The sequence below is a fragment of the Cydia amplana genome, chromosome 23 (genome assembly GCF_948474715.1).
Source record: "Cydia amplana chromosome 23, ilCydAmpl1.1, whole genome shotgun sequence".
NCBI classification, from domain to species: domain Eukaryota; kingdom Metazoa; phylum Arthropoda; class Insecta; order Lepidoptera; family Tortricidae; genus Cydia; species Cydia amplana.
This window is the reverse complement of record NC_086091.1, coordinates 8895279-8914441: the sequence shown is the minus strand read 5'-3', so window position 1 is coordinate 8914441 and position 19163 is coordinate 8895279. Positions and strand designations below refer to the sequence as shown.

Sequence of the window (19163 nt, the reverse complement as noted above, 5' to 3'; positions counted from 1 at the left end):
GCGATGTATCTAGGTACCATGTTATACTGAGCTGTTAAAACGTAATATTAGTGCTGAAAATTGAATTTAGGCGATATATTTGGAAAAGTGGTTTTTATTATAGTCCCAGTGTTATATTGCGAGCTGAAAATGTGCGTAGTGCGGTTTCAGATGCCGCGAAGCCGAGTTTTATAGACATCGCCTGATCGTCCATTTGACTGTGTCGTTCGTTTTTCCAGGGACCGCCGGGCAAGTTTTGTAGTTGTGGAATATTTGCGAATTTATTATTATGTGCTTATGTAGTGCGTTAGGTAGTGAATCAATGTTCCGCCAGTTTCGGCATATCGCGTAGTTTGTAATGATGTATCCGGACGTCGCTCGCGTATCGACCGACAAAGACGAATCTTGTGGACTGTCCATATTGCACCTAGGAGCGTGTGGTTGCTGACCAGCTTGATAAGATAATCGGTGGGCGAGGGCCGGGCCCGACGAGGGCGTGAGGACATTAGCGCCTTTGTTATGAATAATTTACAAAGCAACGACAATAACACCCCATATCTGCGTAACGCACAAAATGCCAGTTCGAAATCAGACCGCCGCGAGCGGCAAAAAGATAGCCATCTGAAAACTCACGGTCACTAATGGCGCTTGGAAGACTATTTATCCTTCTCGTCATAGTCGCGATCGTGATCGGCGATCAACATGAAGTCAAAACAGAAAATAAAACGAAAAAGACCATGGCGGCGGAAAAGGAGACCAGGTCGGCTAATCCGAAAGACCGCGGCTCTTTAAAACAGATATCGAGTTTGCTGAAAAACAATACGAAGCCAGGGCGGAAGAAAAATATATTGAGACAATTGAATATTGATGATATGATGAATGACAACGAAGGAGTATTAACTGTGCATGAGAAGCCATCGAATGATTCGCTAGCGCGTAAGATTGACGCGCTGAGGCCATCGGGTCCAAACTATACTCCTGCATCGGTGAATACGTACACCCCACAAGTGGTAGGAGTGTATTGTAACTTTGAGAACGCGTCGAACGTGACGGACATGTGTATGTGGCAGTGGAACGCGTCTGTGTCGCGACACGGGCTGGGGTTCTCCGTGGCGACGGCTGCGGACCTGGTGCTGCTGAACAAGACTACGCGGGGGCTCAAGTTTTCGGGACCTCCGACGGATGCGGATGGAGATGTTGATGGTGAGATTTTTTCTTCACTTTCTAGATTTTTATTTTTATCTACCTATTTTTATCTACGCACATGTCATTAGTGCTCTATAATGCGTTAAGAAACCGTAGGAAATGACCAGCATTATTACAACCAACTTAGTAAAATATTAGGCGTTAAAACACTCGTGTGGGTACACTCGTATGTTAATGCCTTTCATTATGTATTATGTTATATGTAGCAATCTCATACACTACTATTCCCAGGCATTCCCAGTCAGATAGGTACAAACAAAGTCGTTTTACCGTAAAATTATATACTCATTTATGAATTACCTAGTATAGTTGAATTGAATAATGAACCGCCGTTGAACCTTGTCACAATAACAATATTATGCTAGAGTCCTTCTAACTAAGCTAACTACGCACCGACTTTAATACAACAAAGTGTGGGGGTGTCATTATATCCGTCATATTTTCAAAGAACTGACTTTTTTATTGAAATAAATTAGGTATGACATTCCCACATATTACAAATTGGTCCGACTCCTCAGTTAATTTTAAAAATGAACCGCCGTAGAACCTTGTCACAATAACAATATTAAGACGCTAAACGCTAAATACATTGTGACAAGGTACAAACAGCAACACTCTTAACTGTCCATCGGTGGACCTTATGCCTTTTGTAATAAGGTTTACGAACTGTCAGTTAACAGTGTGGGCGATGGTACTCATTCTTTTCATTCTTTCAGTTTGTAAATATCAACTGTCATAGTTTGAAAAAGTTACCTTACCTTACCTCTTGTCTGTATAAGAAATTATCCTCTTAGCTGAAACTACGAGGGTTCGAAAATACGACGAAACGGGCCGAGAAAAGATATACATTGCCTTTTGCCCTTTGTCTCGTCTTGGCGGGGACACGGCCGTGCCCCTAGATTAAGAATTAATCCTTCCTAACCGAATTTTTAGTCCAATTTTTTTTAACTACGAGTTATTTGCGAACCCACCTACGTTTGAATTCTAATTATTGAACTAAGTAGGTAGTACTTAACGCCTAAGTTTGGTGGAATTAAGATTTATGTACTAAAGGCGTATTTAAAAGGTACGCGTTAAATTTTTGCCTACTCTTATTTTCAATGAACTGCAACATTGATTGAAATAAGGATATTTTTGGTTACTCTGGCCACCATAGATAGACCGTTCGATCATTATCAATATCATTATCTGGGATATAAAGCCGAGCTTAGTACAAGTATATACACCGTGTTTTTATTGAATTCCGTTAACTTCGGGGTATGGTTAAGTACGTTTAAGTAACTAAGGGCGACTTGCACCATCGCACTAGCCCGGGGTTAACCGGTTATACCTGGCGTTCCCATGGTTACCAGTACAATTTGACACTTGGTTAACGGTTTAACCGCTTAACCCTGGTTTAGTGGGATGGCCAGAGATGCGATTTATTTGAAATACTTCTATTTAAAATGCAAATACAAAATGCAAAATACCTATTTTGTATTTTGCATTTAAATGCCTTTTAGTAAAAACCATTTTGTATTTTATTTGAAATACTTTTCGAGATGTATTTTGCATTTTTAATATTCATTTCAAAATGCAAAATACTTTGTGATTAAGTTTAGCCAACATTACCAGTCAAACAAAATGAAATGAACGAATGACGCTTGTATTGCCGAATTTGACCGATAGAGGCGCCTGCTAGCCATGCGCGCCCTTTTTTTCTTCTTTGGTCAGAGTGCGCGTCTTATAGCCGTTTAGAGTTTAGACTCGCGGCTCGGCTCGCGGCGCGTCTCGTGGCTCGCCTCGACACACTCGCATTCGGCTTGTCATTCGGTTATAAACATTTTGCCGTGCCGTTAGTGTTTAAATTATATTAGCTCGACGAGCTTGCGAACCACGAGAGTCTAAACCGGCTATTTATGTCTGACTAGTGTCAATGTCAAACGAAAACGACGAACATTATCTATTCTATGGCTATTCTCATGATAAATACCTAAAATAAATAAAAATATCTGAGATTTGGTCAAAAGGTATTTTATTTTGAAAAAGTATTTTGAAAATACCTATTTTGCATTTAGCATTTGAAATACAAAACGCAAAACTATTTGGTATTTTGTATTTGAAATAGTAAATCTGAAAAGTATTTTGCATTTTGTATTTAAATGCTTTTTTAAAACCATTTTGTACATCTCTGGGGATGGCGCAAGTGGCGCTAAATGACATAGTTAACTTTCATAAAAAATATTTTTTTTTGCTTTTTTCAAAAAAAAATGAGTTTAAAAAGTAATTAAATGTAGCATGTAGCGTTGTTGTAACACGGGCATTACATTTAACTCAACCAAACAATTGAAATCTGTGACATATCAATGTCATTTCGAACATTGATTGACCGAGATTGTACTTAAGTTTAGTAGCAAATGTATGAACTCATTCTAAACACTAATCAATATGTAAACCGGCCCTAAGGCAAGTGTACACGCTTGTAGAGGCCTTGTAGGAAAAAAATGAATTATTGATTATCTCCGAATTGGAATTAATTAGAATATCGGTGTCTTTGAGAAAGTTACTTGATTTAAGCTCAGGAATGCACCCTTGAAATTAACGGAAATAAAAAAAAACACGGTGTATATTATTTAGGTGGGTCTTTGCCTCTATGACACTATCTAAGCGTGGGCGGACAGTTAGTGTTAAAGGCTTGGCCAAACACACAGCGCGACGCAGCGCCGCGTCCGCGCCGCGCGACCGCGGCACATGCTAACAGAGGGCCTACCGCGAACCACGTTCGACGTGTTGCCTCCCTGTCAGACTTACGTACGAATTTACAAGTGCGACAGAGAGGCAACACGTCGAACGTGGTTCGCGGTAGGCCCTCAGGTTACCGACGTCAAACAGACTGCGTCCCGCCGGTATCACGCCCCGCTTCTGTCGCGCCCCGCGCCGCGCGGCCCCTTGCGTCCACGCGGCGCGTGCGCAGCGCTGCGCCGCGCGGACACGGCGGCCCGCCGCGTCGCGCTGGGTCACATCACATCAGTCGGATCGGACGTTAGGCAGCGAGCGGTGGCGCGCGGCCGCGCCGCGTTCGCGCGCGCGATGAGGGCGTGTTGAGAGCTCGATCCGCGCGCGCCCTGTTTGAACCAGGGATGTTGCGGATGCAGATTTTTTGACATCCGCGGATGCGGATATTTAAATGCTCACATCCGCGGATGCGGATGCGGATGTCAAGATTAGGTACTTAGAAAACGTCAAATATTAAATTTTTAGTATTTTTTTATTAAAAAAAAACGAAACGTTTAGTATTTGAGCAAGAATATAGGTGCGTTATATTTAATAAACAGTAACTTCGGGGACTTTTCTGGATCTAGACGATTTCGTTATTCGCTAGGTGCACGACTGGTGCTGCCCTCATTTTGGCGGACTTTCTACGTTAAATCTTATGGAGTAAAATTATTTCAAGCGGCTGCCGCTAGTACTAATGGCGGACATTCCATAAGATTACCTGTGTTAGTGACGATCAGCGCCACTTCCCCCTCCACCGACTTCGCACCTTGCCAATAGGTAATGACGAAATTACCTAGCACTTACGCCGCCGCTAAGACGTTCCTGTACCGACTTGTTAGACATCCGCATCCGCATAAGCTCCGCATCGATTTTATGCGGATGCGGATGCAGATGCGGATGTTGAAAATAATGCGGAAGTTCCGCGGTTGCGGATGCGGATGCCGATGTTCGCAACATCCCTGGTTTGAACAGGCATCACGCGGCGCTGCGTGGCGCTGTGTGTTTGGCCAAGCCTTAATACTACGAGGAGGTTTACAGTCATAGGCAGTTTAAAAATAAACGGCGTTATTTTTATAAACGTCTGTTAAGTTAATCGGCTGATGATCATCGTTTGTCCCTCTGTATGGCATAACGAAAGATAGGGCCAAACGACACGATCATCAACTGATTAAGTAATAAGTTAGCAGCCGTTTATGAATAACGCCGAAAGTTGCTATTAGTTTGCCATAAGTGCCATGACTATAACCCTGTCTTCGTTAGGCGTGTCTCACTCCGCGATTTCGTCGCTTTGCTACAGGTAGCTAAAAGTACATCCGTTCCACACCAATTTTGGTGGCTAGCCATAAGCCGCGCGTGGCGCTGTCGCCACCTAGCGGCCATATCTGTGCTGATCGTAACAGACGCGTTTTGTTAGAGTGAGTCTTCTGTACCTAGTACTATTATTTATTCTGTGTCTTCGTAGAGAGTCAGACCAAGCTAACTCTGCAGCGATTCAGCACAGACTGGGAAAGTGTTATTTTAAACGTCAACATTTCATAGAAGTTTGACGTTAAAAACTTAAAATAAATAGTTAACCCTCAGACCTCGTCGTGCTTTACAATGGCGACTACGACGGTTCACCTTCTAAACCTAATTCCTATTATTTTATACAAAATACGTTGAGAAACGTCGGTAAATAATAGTATTTTATGCAACCGTTGTTTAAGAGAGGTCAAAGAAGGCGAGTGGCGTGAGTAACAATTTGAGGCGAAGCCGAAAATTGTTAATAAAGACGCCACGAGTATTTTTTGACTCAGTTAAACAACGTTGCATACAATACTTTTTCTACGACCAAGCACTTACTTTGAAATAAAATTGTAAATTTAACAAACATTTTTAATTCAAGAAGTAGCAAAAATGGTGGGTACTGGCGGGAAAAGAATGAATGAATGAATGAAATAAAAAAAAACATGTCTATGGTTCTCACAAATTATGTTGGCAACACTGTATTTCATTCAATATTTTTAAGTGGTCATTACACGAAGTATCGTAAAATCGCCAAAAAGATACTGCGTGTATGCACAAATTCTTTTTTGGGGAATAGACTAAAGACTTGTCTTGACAACTATAAAGTAGGGTTTTAAAGGTGTGTGCACGACCCTTTAAATGACAAATAAAAGTACGGGAGTAGAAAAAGGTAATAAAATAAATTTAGCGATAGATCGGTCTATAAATGTCAGAAAAAGGGTCTTTTGCTCCATGTGCAATAAGGATAAGGACCATTCAGACAGAATTTATGTCGGAATTTCAGATAAAATGGTCCTTATTGCACTTGAAGCACAAGGTCCCTTCTGTGTTCGAAAGCCACAAATATGACGAAAAAACAAAAACCGGCCAAGTGCGAGTCGGACTCGCGCACGGAGGGTTCCGCACCATCAACAAAAAATAGAGCAAAACAAGCAAAAAAACGGTCACCCATCCAAGTACTGACCCCGCCCGACGTTGCTTAACTTCGGTCAAATATCACGTTTGTTGTATGGGAGCCCCACTTAAATCTTTATTTTATTCTGTTTTTAGTATTTGTTGTTATAGCGGCAACAGAAATACATCATCTGTGAAAATTTCAACTGTCTAGCTATCACGGTTCGTGAGATACAGCCTGGTGACAGACGGACGGACGGACGGACGGACGGACGGACGGACGGACGGACGGACGGACAGCGGAGTCTTAGTAATAGGGTCCCGTTTTTACCCTTCCAAGTCCCAACACCCTCGGGACGATATGAAAAGCAAATATCCACTTAATATTCAACCTTTAAATGCCAGAGGTCCGTTTTAGGTTAAATTAATTTATTTATGAGACTTCTTTCGAAACATGGATAGGTTAAAAATGTTTTTCTTTTACGCAGAGGAGGCGTAAAGCTAAACTATAATAGTTTGGCAAAGGACTGTCTCATTTCAATCAAACATATATAGCAGAGATAATCATACTATCTTTGTCATACACTAGTACTAGCACCCAAAAGAAAAGGATGAGTATAGTTTTTTTGGTTCTTATTTACTGGCAAATTGGTTTGACCATCTGAACTATATGTTTGAACTATATGTATACTAATATTATAGTGTCTAAGGCCCGAGATACATTTGTAAGCTTTACTAACGTAAGTAGAGACAAAGCTATTTGTTAGAATGGGACAAGTAGACAACGATATTCATCTCTCCTTTTTTCTGTAGTATAGCTGTGTTTCTACTTACGTAAGTAAAACTTACAAGTATATTTTGGGCCTTACAGAGTATAGTGAAGGAATTAAACTTTACTTATAGGTATGTTATGGGCCAAGTTAAAATCGGGCATTTTTCATAGTGCCCGGGCATTATGAAAAATGACCAATATGAGATGGCAATTTGATAATTAATTAAATTGCCCGGGCTTTTTACATAGTGCCCACCTATTGGGCAATTTCATAATTACTATTCAAATAATGCTGATGCTATAAAAGTAGGTTTAGGTTAGGTTAGAACTGCAATCCCACACACAAAGGAACTGGTTACAGAAAAGTAGTTTTAGGTTAGGTTAGAACTTAGAGGATATAATCAAACGGAGACGCCTTGTCTGTAATTTTCTGTACAAAACAGTCTGCCGATTTTTGCGGGGGAGGGGAACGTCAAATGTATGCATAACGTAAAAATAGCCATGTCAGATAAACGTCAGTCCATACATTGTGTATGACCGTTGGCCGCCTATTTTCGACAGAGGGGAAAGCTTGTTAATGGCTACTCCGTTTAGTTGTATCCTCCAAGGGTTAGAATTGAATCCCCCCACAGAAAAGAGCTGTATTTAGAAAAGTAGGTTTAGGTTAGGTTAGAATTGCAACCCCCCAATGAAATACCACGACGCGACCGAATTGATCACATCTTGATCACATTGCCCGGTTAGAAGTAGGAAAGTATTCATACTGCCAAGTCCAACTGATAAATTCAAGGTATCTCAAGCCTTGATTTATTAACTGGACCACGGACCGTCGGGCATAATTAATATGGACCGGTCCGATGCCAAAGGAATAAATTTATCACTTTTCCCGAAGCTCCTGGGCATTATTCGAATTACCCGGTCATTATTAATACTGCCTGCTCATGTTTTATACTGTCCGGTCATTATTTATAAGTACTGCCCGGTTAATCAATTTGCCCGTAACATATCTTTATTATCAAATTGCCCAATGATCACTTAGCAATATTCATAATGAATGACCAAACATTAATATTTATATTAATTCTATGTTCGTAATACTTAATAAATGTTGAGACCATAGTAGAGACGTCTACTTAATATTCCAAACAATGTATAACTACTTATGCCTAGACGTCTCTACTAATGGTCATGACCAAACAATGTGATTAATAATGAATTTAAGATAATAATTAATCACTTGGCCCGATATAGCTTGTCATTATACATAATGCCCGGGCATTATACATAATACCCTTATTAATCACTTGGTCCATAACAGGTACATAACATAACCTCTAGCCGCCCATACGTCAAACTTTGCCAAGCAAAATTAAATTTTATTTTGTCAACACAAAGTTCAAATTAGAATGGAACAGGAGACCTTTTTATAGGTCTCTGGGCGGCGGATAAAGTGTCATTCTATAGAACTTGCTAACTATGTACACAAACCGCCATATTAAAGCTGTCAATAAATATGAATTTTCTAGTGACTTTTGTTTACATAGCTAGCAAGTTCCATAGAATAACACTTTCTTAGGTAGTTATATATTAGGTAAAATCAACCATAAATAACATTTCAGCAAGCAAGGGTGGCAAAGGCACCCGAAGAAGCGAAACTGATTCAATCGGACAAGGGATTTCCTAATCGTAACCAATTCATTTCCCATCATTATTAGCGCTAGCGGTTCGCCAAAAAAACGCTGCAAATGGTGTTAAAGGCATGTAAATCGGTACGATTGATCTTTAGGCCATTTGAATCAATTTGACCGAAGCAGCAGAACAAAACAAAAAATGGAGAAGATTTATGACTTCATTTTTTTTTATTTGTCAATTTTACAAAGTATGATTTATCAATAAAATATTTAAAAATTAAGCATAAAATTTTGGTCTGTCGTCATCTAGTCCTGACTCACTAGCTCTCCCACCTTTCACACACACACACACACACACACACACACACACACACACACACACACACACACACACACACACACACACAAACACACACACACACACACACACACACACACACCCCCTAGTTATTATAAATAAAATTTATTCTCTTTATTTATTTTTTGTCTCAAGTTAGGTTATTTATAATATGAATATAAAAATAAAATATAAAAACACTTACAAAATAATAAAAAATACATATAAACACATTATAAAAAACCTAACCTAAGGTGCCGCCAGCAGCGGGGCAAGGCCCAAGCTGCCGGTGGTCAGGGCCACAGAGAGAGGAACCGGCGGACTATCCGCGCCGTGTCCAAGATCACCGCCTTCTGCATCTGACGCTTGACCCAACCACCTAGCGAGAGTCTCTCAAGATGTTGGTCGAGACTCTTCGCTATTAGACCGTTCACTAAAACGACAAAATGTATTCTTATTCTTATAAAATTAATATAGGTACATTATACTATATCTTGAAGATACGAAAAGGCACTGAAATTAAATTCCTTGATCGTACATAGCTATCAGTTCATTGAAAATAATAAATCTTTGCTGAAACATTTTTGTTGTGGTTGTTTTGATCGTTTGTTGTAAACACACGTAACCGGAAGTACCTACTTAGAGAACAGGAAGACGGTAAAAATACTGTCTATGACGTCGTTACCATTTCTTTTCATTAGCTTATTCCCGACGACCACATTTTATTTCTCGCCAGTGTACAAATAGCAAACCAAATCGAGTTTAGGACTCTTATAAAAATTAAAGGAATGAATTTCAAAAATCGCTCTATAAACATTATAAACCTATAGTAGTTTATGCAACAGTGATATAATAAGGGTTCTCGACTCGTCTCGTTTTGTAACTTCGACCCTTGAATTTTAAGAACCAATTATGAGCTGTTGCATACATTACTTTTTCTATGACAGCTGCAGCAAAAAAAAAAGAGTTATTATTAAAAAAAAAGTTATTATTTAAAAAAAATTGAGTTATTATTTAAAAAAAAAGAGTTATTATTGTAAATGAAAACATACCTCTTTCAATCAAGATGATCGGAAGTTGTATCTTTAAAAAAAATAAAGCAGTTGTATTATACTCATAAGATGACTGCTAGCAGTCATCTTATGAGCCTATAGACAAATCATTCAAATGACATTGCTTTAGATATCACTGTCAGTCATTTAATTGACACATTTAAGTGCTGGAGTAGAAAAAGTAAGTATTGGTATGTCTTGCAATTTTCTCTTAATGTATGGAGTATTTATTTACATAATTTTTTTCAAACAATATATCTTAGCTAAATGAAAATATTGCAGCGGGCAGCGATGTATAATATGCTCAATTAAGGTGACAGTCCATTTCCAACGACAGCTGCACTACTGTCAATTTTACTATGGAAATTGACAGTAACAGCGACGCGTTCAGTGCAGCTGCGGTCATAAATGGAATGTTACCCTTACGGTTTGAACCAGGCGTTCCCCTCTGTCGAAAATAGGCGGCCAACGGTCATACACAATGTATGGACTGACGTTTATCTGACATGGCTATTTTTACGTTACGTATACATTTGACGTGCCCCTCCCCCGCAAAAATCGGCAGACTGTTTTGTACAGAAAATAACAGACAAGGGGTCTCCGTTTGGTTATATCCTCTAAGGTTTGAACCCATTTGGAACCTCTTCACCACAGTCGCAGAGCGCAGAGTCCCGCCAGCCCCTTATGGCGAAAATAGTTACAGCGTCCGCCTGCTGTGACCGGGCTGGGGCCCGTTTCTCGAACGGTATTAGACTAATATTATTAGTCCACGAACTGTCAAGTCGTATGGGTTACCATGGCAACACCAACACACGAATAATATTAGACTAATACCGTTCGAGTTATGGGCCCCTGTCCTCAGTCTGTTTACACGACACCAGTGTTTCTGATGTCATGTTGGATTTTGGTCCTTATTTTTCCAAAGATTGTTTTTTAGGAGCACGGTGTTTACTCTGGAAATGTAGATGTTACACGTGCTGTTTCTTTTATTTTTAACCAAGGGATGAGTTAATTTTAGAGTCCGTTATGGCTGAATATCTTAAAATAATATTTTTAATCGTTTTCGTTACAAACAATTTCAATTTTAAATCTTCAATTTAAATTATTTTTAGGAAAATTCAGCGAAGTGCGTGAAGTTCGCTACAAGGCCTCGGACAGACTACGGCGAAACTATAAGAGTTAATTTAGTTGACTACGAAACCCTAAGAATGTCATATAATTTACGCTGGGTTCAGCTTAGTTTTTGAGACATTTCCATTTTTGTTCAGACAAGTTGTCATGAAATCACACCTTTATGATTGTGACGTCGTTGTTGCGAGACTGATAAATCTAATTTGGCTGGAAAGTATATCGAACAAGTACAGAATTACAGATATACAAATTGCCGAAAATTTCCAAAGAAATTAAATTTTACTCGAAAATTTTTGAATTTTGCAGAAAATAATAAGGAAACTTTATTTTGGCACTGGTACATTTCGATTTCCATATTAAAACATAACATTCATAATAAGAACAGGTTCCGAAATTTTACCATTTCGCCGAAACAACTTTACGAACTACGATTTTCACGGTTATTGGTGATTTTACTAAGCACGAACTAACGCACTCGCTCGCGCTGTGCAATTGTGCATTCGCAATGAGTCCACCGACTCGACTATTCCGGGACGCAAATAATGCAAAATGGAAGAAAACGGGCGGCTTTGTTGTTATTTCAGAGACAAAGCCCTCACGATTAACATACTGTGAGATATTCACTAAAGTAGAGACGCTTATCATATATAGCTGGTCAACCAAATCTTGTCAGTAAAAAAAGGCGCGAAATTAAAATTTTCTATGGGACGATATCCCTTCGCGCCTACATTTTTCAAATTTGCCGCCTTTTTCTACTGTCAAGATCTGGTTGACCAAGTATAGATTGTCGTACATTGACACGCCTGTTGCTATCTCTATTGCACGCGCATAGTTATACCTACTAGAGCAGGGTCGAGGCAACACGTTGAACGTGGTTCGCGGTCCTCTGGTCTAAACCCAATAAATCACGGACGTATCACGACGGTATCAGCAGGAAGTTATCAAAGTCTATTTCCATCTCATTGAGTTGTGGCCATCTAACATTCGAATGACATGCCATTTTAAACCTTACTTCAACGGCATAAGGTGCTTTTAGTAGTTACCTACATGAATAGAGGGAGTTAACTGATTGGTTGGGTCTTACACACGCAGGATACAGTTGTCTCTTCTGGGGGCTTAGCTAAGATAACAATCGTTGATAACGCCAATAAATATGGAAATAGTCACGCGATTATTCGTAGCATCTGTCATCCCGATACATACTTGGCTAGACCCCCTTCTCGAAAGTTGAAGATAATGGAGTCTTGTATTATGAATATCGCATGAATCCGGTCCCCGTGAACTGACCAACAAACCTAAATTAGGTCAATGAATAAAATTAAATAATATAGTCGCATATGTCTTCTAACCGGGCCTCCTTATTGTCCCTCTCTATGGCATAACGACAGATAGGGACAAACGACGATCATCAACTGATTAATTTAACAGCCGTTTATGAATAACGCCTTAAGTAAGTGTATATATAAGTAAAATGGTTGGTTAAACAATAGAACGTTAATTGTTAACCAAGGGATGAAAGGCACTCATTTGTTCCGATGTTCCGAGCCAATGATGCCTTTCACCCGAGTTAAACACTCTACTTTTCATTTCGAATACGAGGAAAGTAAAATGCATGTGTTTTTTTTACATAAGGCTTAGCACGCACTGCGGTTTTTAAAAAGCGGTTCCGCTACCGCAAAAAATGTAACGTACGGCATTCTATATAAGCGCACGCACGCAACTTGCTACATTTTGACCGCAACCGCAAGAAAAAAACCGCAGTGCGTGCTAAGCCTAAGATGACATAAGTATGTTTTGGCTAGACTTTGACACATATGTTTTATCATTGTTAACTAAATTTTCAACGTGATTAGTTTAGTTTAGAACAAAATTTAAAATATTACAAAGCATACGAGTATAATATGAACTCAGGGGCGTATTTACCCTAGGGCCAAGGGGGCCATGGCCCGGGGCGGCAGGCCTCGGGGGGGCGGCGAAGCCGCCCCCTCTTGGTGCTTTTTCTGGGCGCCTTTTATAATCAAACTTAGCTATATTTTTTATTATATTTTAATTGACATTTAAATTAATAAACAAACGAACGCTTCAAACCCCACCAATTGCTTAAAATATCTACCTAACAACAAGTACCTAAATTAAGCAACATTTTCGTTCAAGAAGTATTAGTACGGCGTAACTAAAATAAAATGTGACTCTGGCAACCAAACCGTGTTAATGAAAAATGAAGCTAGGGTTGATTAAACAGCTAAATTCCCTGGAAACGGCCATCTTGTCAGAATTTTGGGGAGCTATTTTGAAGCAATTTAACATAGCTTCAAAAGTTCTGCAAGGGGTTGACTCAGACCTGGAGGTTGTTTCTAACCTTTATGACTCCTTAATTAAATTTATTCAAACTAAAAGAGAATGTTTTGACGAGTTTGAAGAGGCAGGTAAAAAGAAATCAACCGAAGACTACAAGCACAACCAAAAAAGAGTTATCAAGAGGAAAAAACGTGATGGCGAGAGTCGCGAAGAAGAAGTGTTACTTACTACAGGGACGTGACCACTTTCGACTCAATAAGTACCTTTTTCCCAATTTATGATCAATTGTTAGCCGAGTTGAGGAAGCGCAAAACGTCATACGACGTAGTGACGGCCAATTTTGTCTTCTTAGGTAAATTAGACACAATGTCTGAGGCAGAAGTTAGGAGTGCCGTAAACCTTCAAACAGTATACCCGTTAGATCTCGCGGTAGACCTACAAGAGGAATGTGTTTTATTAAAACATTTTTTGACCGCCTACGAAAATAAAATAAGCTTAAGGCAACTAAGCTTAGGTACTCATAAAAAATAAGGGCCTTAAAGAAGCATTCCGATATGTAGAAATTGCATTGCGCATTTTTCTTTGCACCGCAGTAACTAATTGCAGTGCAGAACGATCATTTTCTGCACTCAAAAGAATAAAAAAGCGGCCAAGTGCGAGTCGGACTCGCCCATGAAGGGTTCCGTATTTAGGCGATTTATGACGTATTAAAAAAACTACTTACTAGATCTCGTTCAATTCAAACCAATTTTCGGTGGAAGTTTACATGGTAATGTACATCATATATTTTTTTTAGTTTTATCATTCTGTTATTTTAGGAGTTACGGGGGGGGGACACACATTTTACCACTTTGGAAGTGTCTCTCGCGCAAACTATTCAGTTTAGAAAAAAATGATATTAGAAACCTCAATATCATTTTTGAAGACCTATCCATAGATACCCCACACGTATGGGTTTGATGAAAAAAAAATTTTTGAGTTTCAGTTCTGTATGGGGAACCCCAAAAATTTATTGTTTTTTTTTCTATTTTTGTGTGAAAATCTTAATGCGGTTCACAGAATACATCTACTTACCAAGTTTCAACAGTATAGTTCTTATAGTTTCGGAGAAAAGTGACTGTGACATACGGACGGACAGACAGACAGACATGACGAATCTATAAGGGTTCCGTTTTTTGCCATTTGGCTACGGAACCCTAAAAATTATCTACGTTCCACTTGACAGCGAAGAGCGCCTGAATAGCTTAGCTGAGCTGACAAACGTTTAAATTACGACAGCGTCATTGATGATTTTATCAACCAATTTGTACATAGGAAAACAATATAAATGCCTATGTGAGTAAATGGTAAATGTTTCGTTTTTTTTTTATTTCACACCCCAAAGGTACCTACTTGTTACAGGTTTTTTTTTCTTAAGTAAAATACTTTTTTCTACTCCCGTACTTTTATTTGTTATTTAAAGGGTCGTGCACACACCTTTAAAACCCTACCATATATAGCTGGTCAACCAAATCTTGTCAGTAAAAAAAGGCGCGAAATTCAAATTTTCTATGAGACGATATCCCTTTGCGCCTACATTTTTCAAATTATAGTTATCAAGACAAGTCTTTAGTCTATTCCCCAAAAAAGAATTAGTGCATACACGCAGTATCTTTTTGGCGATTTTACGATACTTCGTGTAATGACCACTTAAAAAATATTGAATGAAATACAGTGTTGCCAACCTTATTTTAAATGTCATCTCTGACAAATAAGTGAACCATAGACATTTTTTTTTTTATTTAATTCATTCATTCATTCTTTTCCCGCCCGTACCCTCCATTTTTGCTATTTCTTGAATTAAGAATATTTGTTAAATTTACAATTTTATTTCAAACTAAGTGCTTGGTCGTAGAAAAAGTATTGTATGCAACGTTGTTTAACTGAGTCAAAAAATACTCGTGGCGCCTTTATTAACAATTTTCGGCTTCACCTCAAATTGTTACTCACGCGACGCCACAGTTAAACAACGTTGCATACAATACTTTTTCTACGACCAAGCACTTTTAAATAAAATTGTAAATTTAACAAATATTTTTAATTCAAGAAGTATTTAGCAAAGATGGAGGGTACGGGCGGGAAAAGAATGAATGAATGAATGAAATTAAAAAAAAACATGTCTATGGTTCACTTATTTGTCAGAGATGACATTTAAAGTAAGGTTGGCAACACTGTATTTCATTCAATATTTTTTAAGTGGTCATTACACAAAGTATCGTAAAATCGCCAAAAAGATACTGCGTGTATGCACAAATTCTTTTTTGGGGAATAGACTTGTCTTGACAACTATAAGGTAGGGTTTTAAAGGTGTGTGCACGACCCTTTAAATGACAAATAAAAGTACGGAAGTAGAAAAAATACTATATCGTCACTGATGAAGGGGGGCGGCAAAACAAAATGGCCCGGGGCGCCAAATTTGTAAATACGCCTCTGTATGAACTTTCAGCAGGCTTATATTAACTAGGTAAGTACTAGTTTACGTAATGCCTACGTCGCATATAAACCATGCATTTGACCATGCATTTTAAACCTTACATCAACGGCATAAGGTGCTCTTTTAGTAGGTACCTACATGAATAGAGGGAGTCAACTGATTGGTTGGGTCTTACACACGCAGAATACATCGATATTTTTCCAAGTCTTTCCCACGCAACATTGCCAGATCTACTGAAATATCGGTAGATTCCAGACTTTTAACCTTACTCGGATACAATAATACAACAAATAATGCAAGCTTAGGTATACTGAAACACACCCAATAAAAATAGAAAAAGGCGCGAAATTCAAATTTTCAATGGAAGTTCAACTCTTGGCGCTTATAGGTATTTTTTTAATTTGTCGCGTTTTTTCTACTGACAAAGTCGCTGTGCCAGATTATAAATTGCTAAGCGTGATATTACACCTATCCAATTGAATTCTTGGTCCAATGTTGCATTTCTCTCTCTCATTAAGCAAAATCATCATCTTCCTCGCGTTGTCCCGGCATTTTGCCACGGCTCATGGGAGCCTGGGGTCCGCTTGGCAACTAATCCCAGTAATTGGCGTGGGCACTAGTTTTACGAAAGCGACTGCCATCTGACCTTCCAACCCAGAGGGTAAACTAGGCCCGCATTAGGATTAGTCCGGTTTCCTCACGATGTTTTCCTTCACCGAAAAGCGACTGGTAAATATCAAATGATATTTCGTAGGTACATAAGTTCCGAAAAACTCATTGGTACGAGTCGTGGTTTGAACCCGCGACCTCCGGATTGCAAGTCGCACGCTCTTACCGCTAGACCACCAGTGTCGATTTACCAGAGAATTAAAGCAAATAAAAAATATTACGGCATGAAGAGTCGGTACACGGCTTCTTCGTGAACAAATTTACGTATAATGCAGTTATTAAACATTTATTGAACTAATTGTTTGCGCAAAGTGAGGTCTAAATCGAAAACGTCATATACCGTCCCCTTAATCGTTTGTCTTAATTTGTCATGTTGATTGATTTATGCATTTGTAAGAAAGGGATAAAACATAAATGAACTACTTGAGGCATTAAAGTTTTATGAATAATATAGGGTAAGTACATATTTGGGTGTACTTCCGTTTGGCCCAAATACATTTCGCCAAATTTCACTTCGCAACAAACTTATCGCAATAGTTTCATTTCCCAAAGGAACCTTTAGCAAAGTTACACTTCGCATATAACTTATTTGGTCAAATTATCATTTGGCATGATTTTACTTTGTCAAATGTTATTAGGACAAAAACTTATTTAGCAAACGTTTTTTATTGGCTAATATTATATTCCAAAAAGATGTTTGCTCAAATTGTCACTTCGCAAATTTGGCAAATAGGCATCTCTATTTAAATTTGAACCTAATTTCATTCTGTTAGAATTTTGAATTGGTATAATATTTCTACTCAGAATCAGTAGCTTTCTCCATTCTAACTGAGAAAAAATGATTTGTATGAAATTTTGGGGACACTTTTTTTCTCGTATTAGGGTCGAAAGAGCTCGTGATTCTGACTGGAAATAATACAAAAAAATCACAGTTCTGTGTAATGCACATTGGGGCTTCATAAATTAAGTTATAGTAAGTACAATGCAGTACCAAAAAAATTACTATGTTTTTTAAATTTTTAATCATCAAAATGTCAAAATCAAGTCAATTTCACTTCTGATCAAATCGATCGATTTGATCATCCCGTCTGGATATCGCTTTACCAGTTACACTACACTGAATAGGATTGGCAACTGTCAGTGGTTTGCATAGATGGCACCATCATAGCTTGCCGGGGCTTGCCCCTTCTCTAGTTGAGTTCTGTGAGATTTGGCTTAAAGGGCTGGCATCTAGGGCATAAAATTCTATATAAAAAACAAGAATTTGACACAATTCTAGGGATTGACAGAGCAATCTATGCTGGCGCCATCTGCTAAATACTTTGACCGGCCAATCCCATTGATTACCGAATCTTAATTACGTAATTTTTATTTTAGGACCTTATATAATTCTATAAAATATTATTGCAGAAATATTATTGTTCATGGTTCAACAAATTACATCCGTTTGCGTAAAACATAACCAAAATGATAAAGTATTTCAAATGAAAGCAAAAATAAAAATACTGCAGGCCCTCTATTGGTATGTAAATGGTATGCCATGTAATATTTTGGGACATGTAAGTTATGCTTAATGATACATTTGACTAAATAATACTTGGTAAAATGAAACTTGACCAAGTAATTATTTGCTAAACAATAACTTGCCAAAAAAGACTATTGCTAACTGAAAAATTGCGATAAGTTGTTTTGCCAAATATTTTTTTGGGAAATGATAATTTGGGAAACATAGTTTGGGATGTGATACTTTGGGAAACGTTTTTGGCCCATTCATTAGTAAACCACATATTTGGTATTCCTAAGGTACGTATCCAACCGACTGCGCCAAATGATATTGGCTATTAGAGTCAAACTAATTTTGCACATACTTTGTAGCGAGGTGTGGAAATGCTACCATAATCCAAATAATATGACGTTTAAAGTGGCTTTGCCACACTTTTTCGCAAAAAGTTTTAAATGACAATCAAGCGTGTGGCCCGCCGCCATTAAGCTGTGCAGAGGAGTCATACGCATCACTACATAGTATAAAACAAAGTCGCTTCCTTCTGTCTGTCTGTATGTATCCTTAGATCTTTAAAACTAAGCAACGGATTTTAATGCGGTTTTTTTAAATAGATAGTGATTCAAGAGGAAGGTTTATGTATAATTAGTTAACCCGTGCGAAACCGAAGCGGGTCGCTAGTTTTATAATAATTTAACTATGCTATTCATAACTCTTTCGCGTCTTTCCTGTAGGCATGGCAAATCGGGAATCTAGGAAAGCTATTTTTTTACGCTGCTTTACGGAACAGATACATTTTTCAGTCTTAATAGAGCATAGAAGGTAGGATTCTATAGAAGTGGTCTATACGCGTGCCTCCGCGAGGGACAAAACATACGCAATGCGACACTATGATTTTTCGAATTTATTTGTTGCCCACCATAATTCTAATTTATGGTGGGAAATAAAAAAAATGTT

At 38.5% G+C, this 19163-nt stretch overlaps 1 protein-coding gene across 1 annotated transcript in view; it reads left to right on the top strand.

Annotated features, from left to right (window-relative positions):
- Positions 1–16: 16 nt before the first annotated feature.
- Positions 17–19163, top strand: part of LOC134658664 (tyrosine-protein kinase receptor-like) — a 55365-nt gene continuing 36218 nt past the window's right edge. The window contains exon 1 of the mRNA XM_063514316.1: positions 17–1182. Within this exon, the coding sequence (XP_063370386.1) occupies positions 621–1182 (562 nt within the window). The 5' untranslated portion in view covers positions 17–620. The remainder of the gene's footprint in view (positions 1183–19163) is intronic.